The following is a 20,828-nucleotide window of genomic DNA, read 5'->3' as shown; positions in this document are numbered from 1 at the left end:
GTGCCCGCAGCATGTGGGTGGAGTCAGTGTGAGCGTGTTGGTGTGCAGGAGTGTTCTCTGCCATGGTGTGTGCGTGGGCTGAGTGTGATCATGTGGGTGTCTAGGAGTGTCCTATGCCAACAGTGTGTGGTTGGAGTGAGTGTGAGGGTGTGCAGGTGTGTCCTGTGCCCTCCATGTGTGGGTGGAGTGAGTGTGAGTGTGAGGGTGTGCAGGAGTGTCCTCTGCCCACAGTGTGTGGGTGGAGTGAGTGTGTGCGCGAGGATGTGCTGGTGCATCCTCTCCCCACAGTGTGTAGGTGGAGTGGGTGTGAGCATAAGTGTATGCAGGAGCGTCCTCTGCCCATGGTGTGTTGGTGGAGTGAGTGTGAGCATGAGGGTGTACAGGAGTGTCTTTTGCCCATGGTGTGTGGGTAGAGTGAGTGTGAGCAAAAGGGTGTGCAGGAGCTTCCTCTGCCCACAGTGTATGGGTTGAGTGTGAACATGAGGGTGTACAGGAGCGTCCTCTGCTCCTGCAGAGGTGGAGTGAGTGTGTGAGGACCATCCTATGCCCACAGTGTGAGCATGAGAGTGTGCAGGAGCGTCCTGTGCCCATGGTGTGTTTGTGGAGTGCGTGTGAGCTTGTGGGTATGCAGGTGCGTCCTCTGCTTACTCTGTGTCGATCAAGTGAGTGTGAGCCTGTGGGTGTGCAGGAGTGTCCAGTGCCCATTTTGTTTGGGTGGAGTGAGAGTGAGTGTGAGGGTGTGCAGGAGCGTCCTGTGCCCACTGTGTGTAGGTGGAGTGTGTGTGTGAGGCTGTGCAGGAGCTTTCTCTGCCCTAGGTGTGTTTGTGGAGTGTGTTTGAGCTTGTGGGTGTGCAGGTTTGTCCTCTGCCCACTGTGTTGGGTCAACTGAGTGTGAGCATGTGGGTGTGTGAGCGCCATGTGCCCACGGCGTGTGTGTGGAATGAGTGTAAGCGTGTAAAGACATCTGGCGTGCAACTTGTGGATGCATGCTCCTCAGACTTTCTGCAGTGCACCATGCCTGCTGCCTCGGCGATTGCCTGAGCACCCAGAGCCCCTTGTCCTGATGGAGGACTTGGCCACCTCCCTTCTGCCAGACGTGGAGGACTTTCTTCCTGTGGTCAGCCCCCATGGTGGTGAGCTGGGGCCTGGGGAGTGGGCCACAGGATTGGGGCGGGGCCCACGTGGAGTCTACATTTTGTGGGCTGCTGCCCACTCCCAGTGGCCTCCAGGGCATGGTGCTGACCTTGGCTACCTCCCCCCAGGAGTTGAGAGGTGAGTGAGTGGGCTGGTGGCCTCCTGTGCCACGTCCCTCCTGGTGCCTGGTGGTCAGGGTTAGGAGGGGTTTCCCTCCAGGCCCTTCCCCTCTGTGCCTGAGGCTCCTCTGGTGCCCTGCTGTCCATGAGTTACGGATACCAGGACCCACAGGGTTCTGTCCGAAGGTGGGGACTGCTCAGACCCCAGGGCAGGAGTGGCTCCCAGCCTGAGAGCAAGGAGGTCAGGAGCTGTGTCCTGAGCAGGAGGCTTCAGTTCCCGGTCAGGACTGGTCCACGCCTGTGAAGCCCGGGGCCCTGGCCGGGGCAGGTGGCCCTGCAGAGCTGTGAGGGTGCCCCTGGGGAGGAGGTGCAGCGGGACACAGGCCTCCTTAGGGCGGTGACGGGAGCAGCTCCACTCTGGCTGTGGCCCAGCCCCTGCCAGGAGCCCCTCACCCTCTGGGCCTGCAGCTGAAGGTTGCAGACACTTTTCTGGGCAGTGGTGTCCGACCCGGCACTCTCCTTCCAGGCTGGCCAGGCTTTGTCAGGTGGGAGGGGAGATGGCCATGCCCTGGGGCCTGCTGAGGGGCCTCCAGAGCAGGGACTCCTGTTTGGGCCAGTGTGGGGTGAATGCCTTTGATTGAAGGTCCTCTTTCCCACTGTTCTCATGAGCAGTTTTAGGGGAGTGGCCTGTCCTCACCCTTGCCTGTGTCTGGGTGGGATCTTGGTGCAGAGAACAGGTTCTGCTGTCCGTCTTCTGGGTGTGGTGGCATCTGGGTGCCATGGTCCTGGGGTTCTTGGCAGACCTCTGGTGTGTGGCCGCAAGCCCCTGGACTGTTTAGGAAGGGCAGTGAGACCTTCTCTCCAGAGGCAGCGAGTGACTCCTTTTGAGGACCTGCTCAGGCATCAGTGTGCACGCTGCGTGGACAGGGGCTGTCAGGGTGCCAGGGGACCAGCCCTGAGCCCCATGCCGGTCTGTGCTGGGCTGTGAGGGGTAGGGCAAAAAGGCTGGGCCCGTGAGTGCGGGTTGTCAGGTTCCTTCCTGTGGCAGGTGGCCAGGCCGAGGAGGAAGGGGGCCGCTGCCCTGGCTGTCCTTGGTGAACGGCCCTGGGCACAAGTTGCTATGGTTGCTTGTTCCTGGAAAGGGGAGGCTGTGGGACGGGCCAGGTGGTGCCGGCAGTCTGGGGAGGTGTTTTTGCCTGCGTGGAAGTGCTAATGTGTGAGATATAAAGCGCGCCCTCGCCTGTCGGCTGGGAAGCCCTTGCTGCACCAGGCTCTGGGCACCACCCCAGCAGTGGGCCGCCCTCCCACTGTCACGGCCCAGTGGGTAGCCCCACGTGGTGCTGGACGAGAGGTAGTAGGCGCAGGGTGACAGCCTGGTGCTGAAGCATTGGACGTGGCTTCCTGTGACAGTCCTGGGGGTCCACATAGCTGGGTCTCCCCAGATCTCAGTGCCAGGGTGTTACCAGGTCACCAGAGCAGATCTGGCTGGCACCCTGTCCACTCTCCAAAAGCACCCTGTGCCAGGGAGACTCCACTGTGATTCTGGGCCCATGCATTTCGGTGTTCCTGGGTCTGTACCCTGAGCTCCCAGGGCCAGCCTCACCTGAGGCAAGGGCCAAGTGTACTGGGGACCTCCCAGGCCTGTCCCTGGTGGTCCCAGGGATGCTGAGCACCTGGAGTGATGGGAGAGGCCAGGCCTTGAACTGTAAGACCCTTCTAGGTGGCCCTGGGGAGGTACTGCTGCCCAGCACTTTGGGAGAACCCTGAGTTCTGGCTGCTAAGGGCCACTCCCTCTGTCCCTCTTCCCACAGTCCCGGGAGCTGAGTGCGGCTGGCCTGCAGATGCTGTATTATCAGCCACTGTCCTGATACATCATTCATGGACGTTTCCGGTGCTGCCTGGGGTATCAGCAGGAGCAGTTTACTTCAGCCTGCAGGGCCCCGTGGCCAGGCAGGCAGGAAGCAGCAGATGGGCTCCGCTGGAGTTTCTGCTGTCAATAAAGGTGGGGGTGGTGAGACTGTGGCCCCACAGGGCCCAGGATGGAGGCCAGTGCCAGGCCCTGGCTCCGTGCACCATCCTGGGCAGAAAAGGCCAGGACTGTTCTGGATCTGGGGTCTGAGCCCTGCTGCCACCCCTGATGTCACTCCCACTCAGCTGGTGCCCTGTGGGAAAGGTCTGCATGGGACCCCAGATTAGGGGCCAAGGACAGGCCCATCAGCATGGTGGGGACTGCTGTCAGGGGAGCAGCTGAGGCCAGCCTTCAGGCAAAGCCCAGGGGCCAGCAGTGGGTGGGTGGCAAGGCCTGGGGGCGCAGGGTGCCTCTGGAACAAGATGCCCAGTTGGCCGCCCTGTGGTCTGACTGGCAGGTGCCAACTGAGGCCAGAAGCCCCAGCCACTTGGGTGGCAGTGAGGGATGCCAGGGCTCAGGAGGGCACTGACCATAGTCCTGGCCCCTGGGGTCTGCCTGCTGCCCTGCCTGGGGATGGACAGTGGAGGATGGAGAGATGGCCGACTGAGTCCTTTGAGATCCATGGGCAATACCCAAAAGACTGTCCCTCACCTGGCATGCCCCACAGGCTTCAAGTCCCCCCGGTAGACAGAGGAGTCCAGGGTCAGAGCCCGAGCAGACATTTACTCTCCTATCTCCAACAGCTGGAGACACTCCCAGGGGCACATGGTGGCCAGCGCTGCCAGGGGCCCAGGTTAGATAAAGACTGGTTCTTGATCTGCTTCTAGGCCCTGAGTTCCTTTACTGAGAGCCGTGCTGGACTCTCCTGCTCACACGTTCGTGCCTGGGAACATGGGGGCACCCACGGCCCTCAGGTGACTGTGAAAGCTGGTCCTGCCTGTGTCTGGGGCAGCCTGTGGCAGGCAGGAGGCGCTGGGCTCTGAGTGTTCAGAGGAGGTTCCCTGGCGCTGTGCCCTGGGAGGTCCCCAGTGTGGTCCGCTCCTTCTGCCGGGGCTGCCTGAGCTCTGGGGAGCGCAGGGCCTGGTGAAGTCGGGTTGGGAGACTCCCTTCAGGCAGGAGTCCATGGTCAGGGGATGCATGGCAGAACTCCACTTCCCAGCGAGGTCTGATCTGACGTGGTGAGCACAGACTCCACCCAACACACTGCTGGTGTGGGACTCCGCGGGCCACTGGGAGGTCCAGGCTTCCCCTGGTAATGATGAGGCAGGCCGTGGCAGGGAAGGTCCCCGACTGCGTTCAGAGCCAGGACGGTCCTGTGACTGTGGGCAGTTGCCTTGCCCTGGCTTCTCCAAGAGCCGCCCGGCACTCAGGTGCTAGGCCTCCAAGGGCGCCAGGACCGGGTGTGGGTCTGCGGGGGAGGCCTTCGCGCAGCAGGGGCTGCTGGCTGGCAACAACAGGGTGACTCACGGAGCCGTAGCAGGTCTATTTTTACCCTCCCGGCCGTCTCCTCTCTGCCTCCTCTGTGTGGGCTGTTTCTTCTGTTGTAAGAAATGCCCTGGCTCGTGGAAGGGCTGCTCAGCCCAACAGTTAGTCTGCAAAGTGACCCTTCCAGGACTGCCGCGGGGACTGTGAGCCAAGTGCCAGAGCCAAGCAGCTCCTGGGAGTCGGGAAAAGAGTGGGCAGGCACACGGAAGGAAGGGGTCATTTTGTTGCTGGTGGGAAATGTCAAACATCACCTTCTCCTGCTGCTTCAGATTTGAGGTGGCTCATAGTGGCTCTTGCTATGGCTTTCCTTCTCCCTGCCTCTCACGGTGGCCTTGGCCCCTCTTTGGGGGTGACCACTCCCTCTGCCCCTCCAGCTACCCTTCACCCGCCATGGCAGGACCAGGGCTCATGGGTCCTGTCCCGGCCAGATGTGCTGGCGGCCCCTGTCCGGAGCTCGCCTGCTCCCAGCACAGTCCTGGTATCCCGCCGGCCCGGGGGGCAGGAGTGATGTGTGTGAGGCCAGCGGGAGCAGGGCCATGCGTGAGGACCACTTTCAGGAAGAGAGGCCCTTGCCTTGCCTCTGGCATGGTTCTCTTTGCCCCTACTTGAGCCTCAAGGTTGGATGAGACTGAGAACAAAGTCCATCTGGGCACTGGGCTTGGGCCACAGTGACAAGAGCTGTCTGTGAGCTGAGCCCAGCCGGCAGCCTTTGTGGACAGGGCCTGGTGGGCCTCCCAGGTGGCTCGCAGGACACCTCCTGGCGCTCCTGCAGAAGGAGAGTCTGTTCCCATGGCAACAACCGAGCTTCCCTCAGCCAGTGCTGCAAAGCAGAGACCTCTGAAGAATGAATTTTAAAGCCTGGATTTTAAAATATTTATCTGCACTGGGAAGAGGCTGTGTCCCTCAGCTTGCTACACACAGTGGAGTGGGCCGTGGGGCTGGGGCCCAGCCGAGCCTTGCCCAGGCACAGGACAGGCAGGCCGCTTCCCCAACAGCTCCTTGGTTCCTGTGGGGAACATGTACATGCTGGCTAGGATGGCCAGGAGTCGAAGTGGCTGTCCTTTTACCCACATTCTGCTTTAAGAGCTGCCTGCGTTAGGGGAGAGTGGCCTTGGCCTCCCATAGCCCATCACCCTGGAGAACGTGCAAGCCGGTCTTGCTCAGTCCAGGTACCTGGCCGCAGGCCCTCACGTGTTTGTCCAAATATCAGCTTTGGAAATACCTCTGCAACAAATTTGTGAAAAACAGCAACCCACCCCTTCCTGCCCTTCCTGCCTATCCCCACTCCTGGGCCTCTCAGTGTCTCCCTGACTCCAGTGTGCTCAGGGGCATTTCCTGCTTCTCCCAAATGGGGAAGGGGCTGAGAAGGCACTGCAGGGCCCCAGGCTCCTCTTCTGGGCACAGTGGGCTGAGTCCCCTGGCTGCTGTGTGCAGGGAGGCCGTGGGAGTCCACGTCAGGGCCTGGGAGGGGAAGCTGTTGTTGATGGGCAGGTTTGGGCAGTCAGGAATTTGTGCTTTGATTTTCTTACAGCCACAATGTCTTCATGTGGCTGTGGGGCTGATGCTGGCCCTGCACGGAGGCCTGGCACCCCCAGGGCCCTGCCAGCTCTGTCCTTCCTCTAACTGGTGCACACTTGGGGTACAGACTTGGGGATTGTCAGAAAGGCCACCAGAGTGGGTTTTCTTGAGCTGCACAGAGGGAGCCGTCTGGATGGGATGTGGGCCGGTGGCTTTTACCACGTCAGACTGCTGACAGTCTTGCTCTTGGAGAAGCCCTCCAATAAGACGACTGTGTTGACAGATTCCTGCTGGTGGTTTCCTCCCTAATTACCTCTGTAAGGGCTGGACCAAGAGCTGCCATCTCCTTTAGGAACCAGAAATGGGGCTGAGTACCTGTCTGGGAGCTGGGCAGGGCAGGTGGTTAGGGGAGGACCTGGCCCCGCCACAGAGAAACTTGAGACCCTCCTGGGCTGCGAATGGCAGGCCCCAGGGGAGGGACCTGGGCAAGCCCTGGGTTTGCTCCTCCCTGGCCTGGACTGAGTTGCAGGGTGGGGGCATGTAAGCTGTGGTGGTGCTTACTGTCATGGTCAAGTGCTCCCACCCCAGCTGGGGGGTCAGGAGCCAGGTAGGAACCTATTTGTCAGGGTGGGCAGCAGGCGTAGGGGTGCCCCATGTAGTCCCCTGGCACCCTGAGGACTGAGGCAGGGTCTGGGCAGAGGTGCCTGGGAGGCAGCTGTCTGGGAGGGTCTTTGGTGGGGATTGCCATGTGTGCCCTGCCCAGGGACCCCACTCTGCCTGCCTCAAGGTGTCTGCCAGCCACATCGGGGATTCCCGTCTCACCCGGGACTTCTCTGTGCCTGTCTGGGGGCCACTGTCTGGGACCCCTGTCCGTGTGACTGCCCTCCTGGTTAGGTATAGTGTGAAGGTGAGATTTCGATAAGCCACAGAGTCAATCTTAAAGCAGGAGATGGAAACTTTATTCACCACTTGGCGGTCTGGATCCACCAGCTGTGGGCCATGGGCAGGCTGCAAGTCTACACCCTGTGACCCCCTCCCGGGGTTTGAGTCCACCTCTTATAGCCCAAAACCCTGTTAGGTCATAAGTGGCTGTTGCCGTGTTGCTATGACCATAAACGTCATGAGATCTAAACTCATAAGCAGGAAAGGAAGTGGGCCAAAACCTCCGTAGTTGAGTACAAGTTAAAGAATGGTTACTGACATGAAGACTGTAAGAGAGAACACTTTCACATTGTGCAAGAATTGCCACTGTGGGTTGCCAAGCGTGCTGTGCCAGGCAGCTGGTGATGGGTGCAGAGGTGGGCTTTCCCTGGCAGAAGCAAGCCTTCCAGGACTGGAGTCTCAGGGCCAAACGGAGTCCGTTTGGTCATTGCCCGTCTAGCTTGGCCCATAACAGCAGGAAGTGGGCAAAGTTGTGCTCAAAGCCACAGACCCTGATGGCCTGGGCTGCTGGCGCTGACTGCACCCTCCCTACCCTCACCGGAAGCTGAGGGCTGGCGGGAGGCCACAGGCCAGCATCCAAGCCAGCAGCACACACCCGCTCACCTGCCGGTTGCTGGCACAGCTGGCTCTGTGCCCACAGACCGCGCCAGCTCTCCTTCCCCGAGAGCTCTCCTTGCCAAAACCCTTGGTGGTGACACGCCGCGGGTGTCTGAGCGTGCAGCGAGAAGCCTGGCGGGGACTCCCTTACGCCCCAGACCTGCTGCTCCGTGTGTTTCATTTCCCGTCCTTCTCTCCAGCAGACTCAACTTGGAAACTAGTGTTTCTTCCCTAAAGATGGTGTTGGTCTTGGCCAGGTTCCCGTGGTGCTCGAGCTCTGCCTTGCGCTAGCTGCAGCGGGCTGCAGGGCGGGACTCCAGCCAGCTACCCTAGGGCAGGAGGATGCCCACCCCCTGCCTCCTTTAAGCTGCAGTGGGGCTGAGTGACACGGTCAGGTGCTCCCGCCCCAGCTAGGTGGTCAAGAGCTTGTGCACCAGGGTGGCTCCGCAGGTGGTCCCCCTCCCAGGTGGTGCTGGACTGGATTCCAGGCACCTACTGGGCAGGTGGCTGGGACTGTGGCCCCTTGATTCCAGGTGTCCCTGGAGGTGGCACGAGTGTCATGCTTCGTCCTCAGCACTGTGGAAAGGGCAAGGCTTTTGTCCAACCACAGACTTGCAAAGCGTCTGGTGCCTCTGTAGGAGCCTGGGAGCATCTGGGCAGCAGCAGCTGGCCTGGTGTGGACTGGGCGGGTGGAGGTTCCCTGGCTCAGAGCCTCCCAGCACAGACATCACCCCAGGCTGCATGGCTGCCAGCTCGGCCCTGTGCCCTCCTGGACACTGTGTTGTCCTCCTCCGCAGTGCAGACACAAAAGCCAGTTCTGTGCTGCCCACCAGTCCCTGGGCTGCTCCTCCCGAGGACCGCTGGACGCTTCCTGAGTGTGAGCTGTGCTGGCCTCCCCTCGTCCCGTCAGCACTGGCACAGGTTGCCAAGGACGAGAACAAAGAGGTCCCTTTAGAAAGACCCCAGCAAGGGCCAGCAGCAGGCCGTGCCCTCCAGGGTCCTCACAGCCCCGTGCGGGTGATGTCCCCCGAGGATGGCTCTTCTCTGGCCTGGCCTCATGCTGAGGAGGAGAACAGTGTGGTCAGGACTCACTGGTGGCCGGTGCCCACAGGGTCCCTCTCCGCCACCTCCCAGCCTCTCTTGCCTCGCTCTTCCTCGTGCCCCTGTCAGTCAGGATGGGAGGCGTGGCCTTCCCTGGTACCTGGCCGACTCGGAATCGGGCCAGGCAGCGCGCAGTGTGCTTCCCTGCCGGGGGCCCATTCTCAGGGACTGTGGGACGAAGGGAAGGCCACTCCTCCGAGCCTGACAGGGACACAGCGGGAGGAAAGTGGAGCGAGAGGGCACATGGCCTCGGTTCTCTCTGTGGGATGAGGCCCTTCCCTGGGGGCTCCCTGGCAGCCCTACACCTTCCTTGCTCCCTGAAGCACCCCTTCCACCCACCCGGCGCCACCCAGGCCCGTGTTGCACTGATAGCCTCACCCACAGCAAGGGCCAAGGCACGTGCCTGCCCTCGTGGGCGGGGGCCCTGGGGTTCGGACTTGGTGCTGGGCAGGCTGGAGGGCCTGTCCCGAGGCTGCCTGCGCCCAGTGCTGAAGGGCATCGTGCTGTGGGCAGCCTCGGGCTCAGGGCAGGGCTGGGGGGAGTCTCAGGGGCTCACTTGGGGTTATCCTCACCACAGCGTGTCCCTCACGGGGACCGTGGTGATTAGCAAGCCCCCTGCAGGAGGGGTGCTGTGGACCCTGCGGGAATGACCAGGCCCTGCAGAGCCTCTCACAGCCCCCCAGGCCTGTCCAGTAGGGCCAGCAAGACGGACACTCTCCCACTCCTCCGTACAGGAGAGTGGGGGACAGCAGGCTCCCAAGGAGAGAAAGGGGCTCCCTGACTCCCAGGCTGGCCTGTCCATGCACGTGTGAACTTGGGGGGACTGCAGGTGGCCGTCCGTGGGGGTCGCTGATGGCAGGACTACAGGGAGTGAGTGGTCTGATGCTCAGGGCACGTTTCCTCTGGGTCACCTGTGTCCTGTCTGTGGGCCAGTTGCATGTGCCCACCCACGAGGGCCCTGAGAAGAGGTGCTACTCCGCCTGGGCCCTCCCCTACTTGGGCTCAGTGCTTCCTGCTTGGCACAAGAGCCAGAGTTCACACTGAGCCCCAGTGGACCCTCCGCAGGGTGGAGCGGGGTCTCTGGTGGGCTGCGGGGTGCAAGGTGCTGGGGAGCACTAGGGGCTGGCGCCTGGTGTGGGCCTTCCTGCTGCCTGGGGGGCTGGCGCCTGGTGTGGGCCTTCCTGCTGCCTGGGGGGGCTGGCGCCTGGTGTGGGCCTTCGGGCCGCCTCACCTGCATCCTCTGTTTCCTTCTGCAGTGAACTTCGACCACTTCCAGATCCTGCGTGCCATCGGGAAGGGCAGCTTCGGCAAGGTAAGGCGGGGCCTCCCCGTGGGCCTGCAGAGGGCGGGGACTCGCTGGGCCACGGAGCTGGGCAGCTGACCACCCTCCTTCCTGCTCCTTTTCTCTCCTGGAGAAACCAGCTCCAATGGGCAGTGTCAGGGAGGGCATGGAGGCCTGGGATGTCCGCTTGGGCCCTCTGGGGTCTGGTAGCCCAGCCTCTGGAGCCTGGGTGGCCACGTGAGAGGGCCGAGGCTGATGCCCACACCGGGGCACTGAGGTCCACCCTGGACTGAGGGCTTCCTCCAGGGAGGCGGTGGCTTGGGCCTGAGGGGAGAGCATTCAGAAAGGCTGCATGGTGTCCAGAAGCCCCGTGAGGCTCGAGGCTGCCGTTGACCACACCGGAGCCCAGGGCCTGACGATGACTGGACCGAGGTGGGTGGCCTCCAGAGCCCCGCTCCTCCAGTCCCTCTGGGCCAGCTTCCTGGTGACATCCTGCCTTGTGATATCTAGAGATCGGGCGTAATTTTAACTCCGCGAAGCCCAAGAGCACTCTGACGGGGGGTGGCACTGGCCTGGGGGTGGCTGCTGTGCTGTGCATGAATCACTTTGAGTGGACGCTTCCTGTCGGCCGTCCCCACAGCTGTCTGGACACTGCCTGCCACGGCCCCTGTGGTGTTGTCGTTTGTGAAGGTGGTGACCCTAGGGTGAGGTGGTCGGGGACGCTGAGGTCCTGTTTTCCCAGTGGAGCACAAGCTGTGCCCCCAGGCCACAGGGGGTGTGAGGAAGCACCAGGGTCAGGCAGGTGGGGATGCCCCTCAGCCCTGCGGCAGAGGACAGTGGCTCTGACCAGGTTCAGGAGGAGTGGCTGAGAAGGGGAGACCAGCACCAGTCATTCAGAAATCCTCCAGAAACTGAGGGGTGCTGAGCTGCCTAGAGAGGGCCAAGACCACCTGGTGGGCGAGGCCAGTGGGCGAGGCCAGTGGGCAGGGCAGGTGCTGTTCTCTGGGGTGCTGTGCCCCCACCTGCCCCTGGTGGGTCTTTCCACTCTCAGGATGCCCTCCCCTCTACTGCCCCGTGCCCCTACCAGGGCACTGTCCCTGTCCTCATTAGCACAGCTGGGCAGCCCTCTCCTCTGCCGGGTCCTCAGAGCCCCTGTGTTCCTGTGCCTCTGACCAGTTCTCGGCTCTGAACAGGCAGCTGGCCAGGAGATGTCGCTGTAGGGGGCGAGGAGAACAGGTGCTGGGTTTCTTGCAGATGCAGTTTAGTGGGACAGTTTAAGGGCTCTTCCTGCCGAGTAGCTGCCTAATCGGGCGTCCAGGGTCTCGGGCTGCTGCTCTCAGGTGGGTGTTTGGGATGTGTGTCGGGTGGGGCCTGTCCCAGGCCCAGTCTGTCCTGCCCTCATCCTGCCGTGGCAGGACAGTGGCCTTGTGACTGGGGGGAAAGGGGACTTGGAGAGGCAGCCCCGGGGAGTCCAGCAGGCCCTAGGTGCCTCTGTTTATATGGCTGTGCCTCAGTGGGACTGTCGCCTCCCTGCACCCAGCACCCCACCTACGACAGCTCTGCAAGGGGGGTCATGAGTCTGCAGCACCCTCCAAAGCAGGGCCCCCATTCAGGGCTGGGCAGAGTCAGATTGTGTCTGAGGAAACGGTCTGTCCCCAGCCAGAGGTCCCTTTAACTTGGGGCCGTAGCTCCCAGAGACAGAGTAGCTGAATTTGTTGAGTCTGGTCCTTGGCTTCTGTTGTTCCATTTTTAAACCATGATAGTCATCACTGTGCCGCTGCCCTCTCAGCCACCTTTGGGAGCCTCCGACAGGGTGCTCTTGTGCAGCAAGCTCTGGACCTCCTCCAGCAGAACCCAAGCCCTGTCCCCACCCGCCCCGCCCGCCACGCCCCCGGCCTCCCACCTTCTCCTGTGATTTTGACCACTCTGTTCAGGCTGTTCCAACCACACCACAGCCTCAGAGGCCGCGCCCACAGTGCGGGGGCCAGAGGGCAGCACGGAGGAAGATTTGGGGTCTGGTGGGGCTGGCTTCCTGGTGTAGACAGCGTGTCCTTGCTGTATGTCACGCAGCGCGGAGGAGGGCAGGAGAGCTCTCGGGGGCTCCTTGTGAGGGCACAGACCCATCCACGAGGGCTCCCCTCCTGGCCTGCCCACCTCCCAGGGGACGGGCACAGACCCATCCACGAGGGCTCCCCTCCTGGCCTTCCCATCTCCCAGGGGACGGGCACAGACCCATCCACGAGGGCTCCCCTCCTGGCCTGGCCACCTCCCAGGGGAAGGGCACAGACCCATCCACGAGGGCTCCCCTCCTGGCCTGCCCACCTCCCAGGGGACGGGCACAGACCCATCCACGAGGGCTCCCCTCCTGGCCTGCCCACCTCCCAGGGGATGGGCACAGACCCATCCACGAGGGCTCCCCTCCTGGCCTGGCCACCTCCCAGGGGAAGGGCACAGACCCATCCACGAGGGCTCCCTTCCTGGCCTGCCCACCTCCCAGGGGAAGGGCACAGACCCATCCACGAGGGCTCCCCTCCTGGCCTGCCCACCTCCCAGGGGAAGGGCACAGACCCATCCACGAGGGCTCCCCTCCTGGCCTGCCCACCTCCCAGGGGATGGGCACAGACCCATCCACGAGGGCTCCCCTCCTGGCCTGCCCACCTCCCAGGGGACGGGCACAGACCCATCCACGAGGGCTCCCCTCCTGGCCTGCCCACCTCCCAGGGGAAGGGCACAGACCCATCCACGAGGGCTCCCCTCCTGGCCTGCCCACCTCCCAGGGGATGGGCACAGACCCATCCACGAGGGCTCCCCTCCTGGCCTGTCCACCTCCCAGGGGAAGGGCACAGACCCATCCACGAGGGCTCCCCTCCTGGCCTGCCCACCTCCCAGGGGAAGGGCACAGACCCATCCACGAGGGCTCCCCTCCTGGCCTGCCCACCTCCCAGGGGAAGGGCACAGACCCATCCATGAGGGCTCCCCTCCTGGCCTGGCCACCTCCCAGTGGAAGGGCACAGACCCATCCATGAGGGCTCCCCTCCTGGCCTGGCCACCTCCTATGGGTGAGGCGCGACAGGAGTGGCGGGGACACCCGGTTCTCTCTTCTGCACCTACTTCAGTGGATCATGAGATACTTGTCATCTGTGCTTGGTTTATTTCAAGTAGTAAAATGTGCTCAGGTCCGTCCATGTGGTGGATCATGTCTGAATCCCCTCCTGTTAAGGCAGAGCAGTGTCCCTTCACGCATTTGTTGGTGACACTATGTCTTCGCCGCTGGAACTTTGCACTGTGCACATGGCGCCTGGGATTTCCTGGAGGCCCTGTGAGCCATTCTGTGTGTGACCCTGAGGAGCACGAGACTGCAGCTTTCTGCACCCACCGCGGGGCACCAGGGTCGTGTCCGGGTCCCCACCAGCACTAGCCATGAGCCTTCCCTGGGGGAGAGGTGCTGTGCCTATGATTTTGATTTGCATTTGTCTAATGGTTACAAAGACTGGTGCAAAGTCCCCTTGACGAGATCTTACCTCTGAGAAGGAGCCATTGGAGGGCAGGGTCCGTATGATGAGACCCCAGGCCTCTGAGGAGGGGGACTGGGCCCCACCCCTCCTGTGGGGCACTGGAGGCTGATGTTTTCCAAGGTTTCCTGCCCACAAGGCAGTTACTGCTGGGGGCAGAGTTTGGTGGGCCGTCTGCGGTGGGGCGCAGGCTGGGCGTGAGGCCGGGTGCCCAGGAGCGCACATCGAGCCCGAGGTGCAGACGTGGCTGGTGCAGAGGTGGAGACGAGGACCAGCAGAGTTCCAAGCCAGGCTGCCCTCAGCAGTGCTGGTTTTTCAAGTTCATTCCTCGTGGAGTATGACTGGGGTGTCTGGGGGTCCCCCTGCCTAGGAGACACCTGTGGTGTCCAAGTATCAGGGCCTCGGCTGTCGTGGCTGAGTCAGAGCTCTGAGAAGAGTCCCAGGGGAGCTGGGACGGCTCCGTGGGACCCTGTCATTGCTGGGTGCATTGCTCTTCTGCAGACTCCTGCCGCTCCCTGATGACAGGTGAGCCCCGAAGAGGTGGGGCATGGTCAGACCCACCCATCACCTGCAGCTCGGGGACATCATATCATGGAGCCAGTGTTCTGGGCTCCGTGGAGAGAGCCGCTGGTGGTCTAGCCACTGTCTGGCTGTGGGAACACAGTCCTCACCAGCTGGGGCATGGCGTAAGACTTTGTCCCTCGGCCCTATGGGCTATCAGGACCCCTGGCTACATTAGGAGGGGCCAGGAGGCGCAAGCCTGCCGCTGGGACCCTTTCCACCCTGCCTAGGCCCCCGCAGGGCCTCCCGCTCCCACCCCAGTCCCACTCCAGCCAGGGGTAGGAAGAGGCCACCGTGGCCTCTGCGGAGCTTGCCCCCTCCTGGCACTGCCTGGTTGTGTTGGCTGTGGATCCAGAGGCTGGAATTCCAGGCCTGACTGTCCCAGGGACAGTCCATGGATGCCCAGGGCAGGGGGAGGTGGTCTGAGTGCAGACGTTGCCTTGCTGGGAGGCAGGGAGAGCCACTAGGCAACAGAGGACGCAAGCAGGGGGAGAGGGCCCTTAGAAGAGCAGGTGGGGCGCCTGCGTGTGCCCGAGCCCCGGGGAGGGTCCGCCCAGGCCTGTGTGAAGAGCGTCCCTCTCCTGGGGAGGCTCCTGGCCATGAGTTGTTGGAGGGAGAAGTCCTCTCCTGTGTTTGCTGGAGTTGAGGTGCCTTTGGCTCCAAGTGGCAGTGCTTGGGGCTCGGCCTGAACCCTTGTGTGCCCCGACTGCCTCCTCGCACGCTGGTGGCCCTCCTTGCCGTGCTCCCCACCTCAGGAGGGTCAGGGCAGCTGGGCCCTGGGCCCGGGCCCTCAGTGCAGGGCCTTCTCTGGAAGCCCCCTCCTGGTGAGGCCCCATCCGCTTCCCAGCAATGGGGCAGACGCTGAGAGCTGGGAGCCTGCCCACCCCCAGGCCCCTGCTCCCGCACTGGTCTGGACAGCTGTGTCCATCCTTCCTGGGGACGGTCACTGTCCACAGGGCTTGTCCTGTTCAGGGATGCTGCCTCGCCCTGCTGTCCAGCAGTTATTGGGACAGATGCCCACTCTGCGAAGTCCAGGGGTGAAAGAGCCCTCAGCACCAGGTGCTGCCCCCCGCAGGCTGCCTAGTGCAGCACTAGGGGTCCCCTTGGGCTCCCAGGGCTGGGCCTTCAACAGGGCTTGCTGCCACTCAGGAGGCTGTGGGACTCCACCAGCCTCTGCACTTAGCAGGCGAAAGCCGGCCCCCACCCGTTTCTCCCAGCACTGTCCCTCACCCTGTGGCCCTGGGCTGCTCCCTGCTCAGGGGCTGCGGCTCCTGGGGAGGGTGGCTGGGGAAAGGTGAGGGATGGCCTGGGGCAGTAGAGGGCAGCAGGGCTGGGGACAGGTGCTGAGGCTCTTCACCATGCGTGCCTGGGAGCTCCCCAGGACTGGTGAGCCTGAGGGACGCTGGCTCCCCAGGGTCCTTGGCGGATGCAGCTGGGGCAGCCTCTTGGAAGGGGCTGGAGGAGAGTGGAGACTAGGGGCTGCTGGACGTAGCTGGCATTGCCATCCTGCACAAGGTGCCCAGCTCTGCATGGGGGGTCTGGCCCCCCAAAAGCCTTGCCCAGATGGCCACTCCAGGTGGCCTCCACAACAACCGGGCGCTTCTCCAGACCCATCTGGGCACGGAACCTCGGTTTCTGTGGTGTCTGGCGCTGGCCACCAGCCAGAGCCCTGGGGAGCGACAGACCCCCCGGTCCCCTGTGGCTCCTTGGCAGTGCCTGGGGCTTTGGGCCCCCAGGTGGGGTCAGAAGCAGTTTCATTAGCGTCTAGAGGGTGTAAGTACCTGTTGTCAGGCATTTGCTTTCTGAAGAACAAAAATCACTTGGAAAGAAGAAGAGCTCAGGTGAATCACTCACATCTGCAGAACACGTCGACAGCGTTGAGTACAGTGCAGTCCCCGCCGTCGCCAGAGCCCCTGTGGGCTGTGGGGTGGCCTTCTCAGCCCCTGCAGCTCGCCCCTCTCAGGTCCGACTGCTTCCTCTCCACCTGGGCTGGGGGCTCGTTGGAGGAGAGGGTTCCGTCGGGCCTCCGTAAGAGGCCGGGTTTCCACTCACTTCTGAAACACGGCTCTGCTGGACCTGGGGTGCCTGGGGTCCCGTGGACCCCCACTCCAAGTTGCCTCTCCTCAGAGCCTCCCTGTGGGGGCTGGGGCAGAGCCCGTGATGAGGGCAGGTGAGTGGGCTCTTCAGCTGGACATAGGCCTCTCCTCAGTCCTCCACGAGGGGACACTTAGATGGAGTTCCTGAAGCCCACTCAGGGGAATCCACGCATCAGCCCACGCCACCTGAGACCCTCAGTTTACATCTTCAGAGAACTTTGTCCCTCACAAGCCACATTCTGAGCCACGGAGTGGTGATCCTCCCCAGGGTCCTGGGGACTTGCCCTGTGGCGTGGCCAGGTGTGCAGAGACCCAGAAAGGACCAGGTCACAGGGGCAGGCAGCACAAAGGCACCAGAGTAGCCAGGGTTGGCCTGCTGCGAGGGCCTCGAGCCCTGGCACCCCACAGGTTGGCCCTGCTGGGGAGGCGCTGCGCCCACCTGCCTTCCTGACACCAGCACCAGGAGCTGGGCCAGTGCCGCTTGCTCTGAGCCCTGCCAGCTCCCCTGAGCAGCAGGGCCTGCATCCCTCCCACCACCCAGCCTGCTGCTGCACGGCCCTGCGTGAATGACCCTCTGCGTCCCTCCACGTGTGCAGTGGACCGTCAGGCGGGAAGGGACCCTCACTGTGTCCAGTGCTGGAGCACATTTCTGCAGCGGTTCCTGGGCCCTGTAAGTGGAGCTCACTTCCTCCCCCTGCTGGAGGTCACTGGACTGGAGACGGACAGGCTGCTCTGCTGCCGGCCAGCGCTGATGGCCAAGGCCTGTGATTCAGCTCCCAGCGAGCAGAGTGAAGTCCCCGCTGCAGAAGGGCCTGGAGCCGAGGCCAGGTGGGCTGGTGGCCTGCGGTGGTGGACGCTTATTTTCATTCTGAAATTTCCGACTGGCTTTCAAAATAATAATTTAAAAAACAATTGTAGGTATTTCATGAAAAGGTCCCTCACGGCTCTCTCTGCCGAGTGGCCTTCCAGTACATGGTGCATGCTTTCTTATGGCTCCCAGGTGTGGCCTGCAGCTGGCTCTGCTCTGGGCAGGCATGGCGCCCACGTCCTTAGGGACCGTCATCTGCCCACTTGCTGGCTTGCAGCTTGGTGTGGGGCAGGTGATGGCGAGGCCTGGCTCAGAGCCCTCGATGCAGAATGGCCACACCAGTACCTGTGACCCTACAGCCTAGATCTACTTGGGCTGTCCCAGGCCTGTGTGGAGTGTGCTGCCCTCTGTCCTGCTCCTGTGACCCCCAGTGACCCTGGGAACAGAGGGAGGAAGGGTCCTTGTCCTCACCCTCAGGACCAAATCTCAGGGAGGGGGCTCCAGGGACACCTGGATGAGCCCAGCCCTCTACTGCAGTCTCCATAAGAAGACCCTGTGGAGTGTCTCTTCACACAGTGCAGAGACCCTCGGGCGCCAGGAGACCCTGCAGCTGCACGTGGACATGTGGGGATGCCTCCCATGACGGCTGTCAGTAGTGGGAAGGAGGGTGTAAGGGCCAACTCCTTCCTGGGTCTCCCTAGATGGCTGCCAGGTGCCCGCATGATATTAGTCCCCGTCTTCTTCTAAGGACAGCTAAGGCAGCCATGTCTCCCACAAACTCTTCTTGCAGGCGCTTGCCCCAGCAGGAGGGGCTTCCTGTAGCCTGTGTGCGCTGCCCTGGGACTCTGCAGCACCGTGCTCAGGGCTGCTGCCTGGCCCTGGAGCGCATGTCAGTGAGGCAGAGGCAGGAGGTGCTGTTTGCCTGGTTTTCTTTCTTTGCCCTGCTCTGAGGATCAAGCCTCCACCTCCGAGGACCAAGCCTCCGCCTCCTAAGACCAAGCCTCTGCCTCTGAGGACTAAGCCTCCGCCTCTGAGGACCAAGCATCTGTCTCCTAGGACCAAGCCTCGGCCTCCGAAGACCAAGCCTCCACCTCCAAGGACCAAGCCTCTGCCTCCGAGGACCAAGTCCCGGCCTCCTAGCACCAAGTCCCTGCCTCCTAGAACCAAGCCTCCGCCTCCCAGGACCAAGCCTCTGCCTCCCAGGACCAAGCCTCCACTTCCCAGGACCAAGCATCCACCTCGCCTCCTAGGACCAAGCCTCTGCCTCCTAGGACCAAGCCTCCGCCTCCGAGGACCAAGCATCCACCTCCTAGGACCAAGCCCCCGCCTCCAAGGACCAAGCCTCCACCTCCCAGGACCAAGCCTCTGCTTCCGAGGACCAAGCCTCCGCCTCCAAGGAAAAGCCTCCACCCTCTAGGACCAAGCCCCCACCTCCTCCGAGGACCAAGCCTCCTCCTCCTAGGTGCTTCAGTCAGAAAGGCCCGGAATGCAGGGAGCAGAGCAATGCAGCATGGAACAGGACAGCAGAGGGAGAAGGCTGTGTGAACGCAGACGGGTGGGAGGTGTTGGAGCTGCGACCTGCGGCCCGTCCTCTGCACTGTGGTTGGCAAGTGCCCTCAGGGGACAGAACATCAGGGGATCCTGGGGGCCAGGCAGGCGAGGCGCGGGGCACATGCGGATCGCTCCAGGTTTGGCCGCCCTGAGTCCCCAGTGTTGAGGTGCTCTCCTGGCTGGGCTCCACCTCTGCACGTCTGCACCTTTGCACGTCTGCACCTTCTGTCCCCACAGCCTGCGCTGGCGCTGGGCAGGGCCGGGCGCTGTGGAGCTCTGCTGTTTCTGGGAGCGCATGTGTGCCCTTCCCTGGGAGGCAGGTGGCCTCGCCTTCTCGGCTGTGTGGCCTCGCGTGTCAGCACCTGGAGCCCAGGTCTGTGTGTCAGCCCATTCTGATTCTCCAGGGGACAGTCCTCAGGAGGTAGTGTCCTCTGGGCAGCGTCCCCACACAAGCCACGTGTTTTCTGAGAATGGCTGGCTGCCTGTGCCCTACAGCTGGACAGTGGTGTTGACCTGCCGCCTGCTGGAATGCTGGCCTGGGGCCTGGTGTCAGGGCCTCCCCGGCTCAGCGCTCCCAGAGGACCCGGCCGGGCGGAGAGCCCCTGAGGGAACCCTGTGGGGAAGAGTCGAGGGGTCCTGCAGCACTGGGCTCTTCCCCTGTCCTGGGCCAGGAGTCCTTGGGACAGCCCTCTTGCCCTTTAGGGCCCTACCTGCAGCTTTCTTCCTGGGCCCTCAAATATTGGCCTGGGGGAGGGGACAATCCAGTTGCCCTTAACATAGCTCAGAAATCCCGAGAAAGAGCGTTTCCAGGGCCAGTGCGATAGCAGATGATCTGGCTTTGCATCGGCCAATTGCACTGTCCAGCACATGTCTGTCATTGCCTAGTGCCACTGGTTTTCGTCTTCCCCTTTGTCACTGTGCATTTCTGGGTGACTTATCACCTTGGGAGGTCATTGGAAAAACACAGGGCACAGGAAAATGCAAGTTAAACCTGGTATCCAAGGTCCTCACGACGGGTCTGGGTTCGAGCTCAGCCTGTGCTGGGCTGCAGTGTGCCTCTGGGTCCGGTGCTGGTGTGTGTGCGGCTCCTTGGAAACCACAGCCACGGCCATGTCCGGATGAGGAGGGAGGTTTAGGCTCAGGGGTGAGAGAAACTGCCCAGAAACCCTGAAGGCCGGCAGTCGCCCAGACAGACCCGACACCGGGCTGCAGGCTGGGGCTGTGGAGCGACTGCCGCGTCTGCTGCCAGAGAGACCACAGCCTGGGGTCACCGGCTGCCTTCCATTCCTGCCCTGGCAGCCCTACCAGCTCCGTCCCTCTGCAGCGTGGGGTGGATGCCGCGGCTCAGCTGTCTTGCTTGGCGTTATCAAGGTGGTCACGAATCACTGAAGTCTGTCTGAATGTCACTTTGGTGCTTCCTGAGCATTCACGGAACTTACCTGCCTGTGCCCAGCAGGTGCTGGGGTCATGGTGTTGGGCAGTCTGGTGGCTCTGCAGAGGACGGGGACGAACATCCTCAAGTGCAGGAATCTAGGGTGCGTTTCCAGGAGGGAGAGCACAGATGGTCTCCTCTCGGGTGGGTCAGAGGATTGACCCGAGATGATCAGGGGGCACCACTGAGAGGTCTGTCTCTGGGTGAGGCACTGGGGTCTCGCACCCTGTGAGCTCCAGATTCATCATTTCCTCGGACTCCCCTAGCCGTGCTTCTTGAAGACCCTCAGAAGTTCTCTGGCCACTTGGGCACCAGTGCAGTGCCACCTGCATGGACAGCCCACCCTGTGGTTTGAGCCCACGCTGGGTGCTCTCAGGCTTGGCCTTCTGTGTGCAGAGATGCCCTTCACAGCCTGTCCTGCTGTGGGCTGGCCCGGTCCTTGCAGAGCCGTGTGGCAGGTGCTCCTGCCCAGCCACCCTGTGGAGATGCCCTTGGTCTGCTGTGTGCGTGGCACAGGGCTCGCCATGCCTGGAAGGGTCTGGGTGTGGGTTCTGTGGCCAGCACCCTGTGCCTCAACTCCAGTTTCCCTTTGGAGAGCCTGTCCTTGATTCTGACAGATGTTCCTTGGCCACAGGAGACCCAGCTTCTCACTTCTCTGCCCCAGTCTTCTCTGCCCAGCAGCCAATTAGCAGTACATTAGCGATGTCAGCATGTTGGCTGACACCACAGTTCAGTGCCCAGAGAGCATGCTGGGAGGGCTGCGCGGGGCCCAGGCAACACA

At 62.5% G+C, this 20,828-nt stretch overlaps 1 protein-coding gene across 1 annotated transcript in view; it reads left to right on the top strand.

Annotated features, from left to right (window-relative positions):
* Window positions 1-20,828, top strand: part of Stk32c (serine/threonine kinase 32C) — a 69,841-nt gene that overhangs the window by 34,088 nt on the left and 14,925 nt on the right. Inside the window, exon 2 of the mRNA XM_026410288.2 lies at window positions 10,062-10,117. Coding sequence (XP_026266073.2) covers window positions 10,062-10,117 — 56 coding nt within the window. The remainder of the gene's footprint in view (window positions 1-10,061; window positions 10,118-20,828) is intronic.

Source organism: Urocitellus parryii, chromosome 5 (assembly GCF_045843805.1).
Source record: "Urocitellus parryii isolate mUroPar1 chromosome 5, mUroPar1.hap1, whole genome shotgun sequence".
NCBI classification, from domain to species: Eukaryota; Metazoa; Chordata; class Mammalia; order Rodentia; family Sciuridae; genus Urocitellus; species Urocitellus parryii.
Note: the sequence above shows the minus strand (reverse complement) of the source record. Positions and strands in the feature narration are given on the sequence as shown.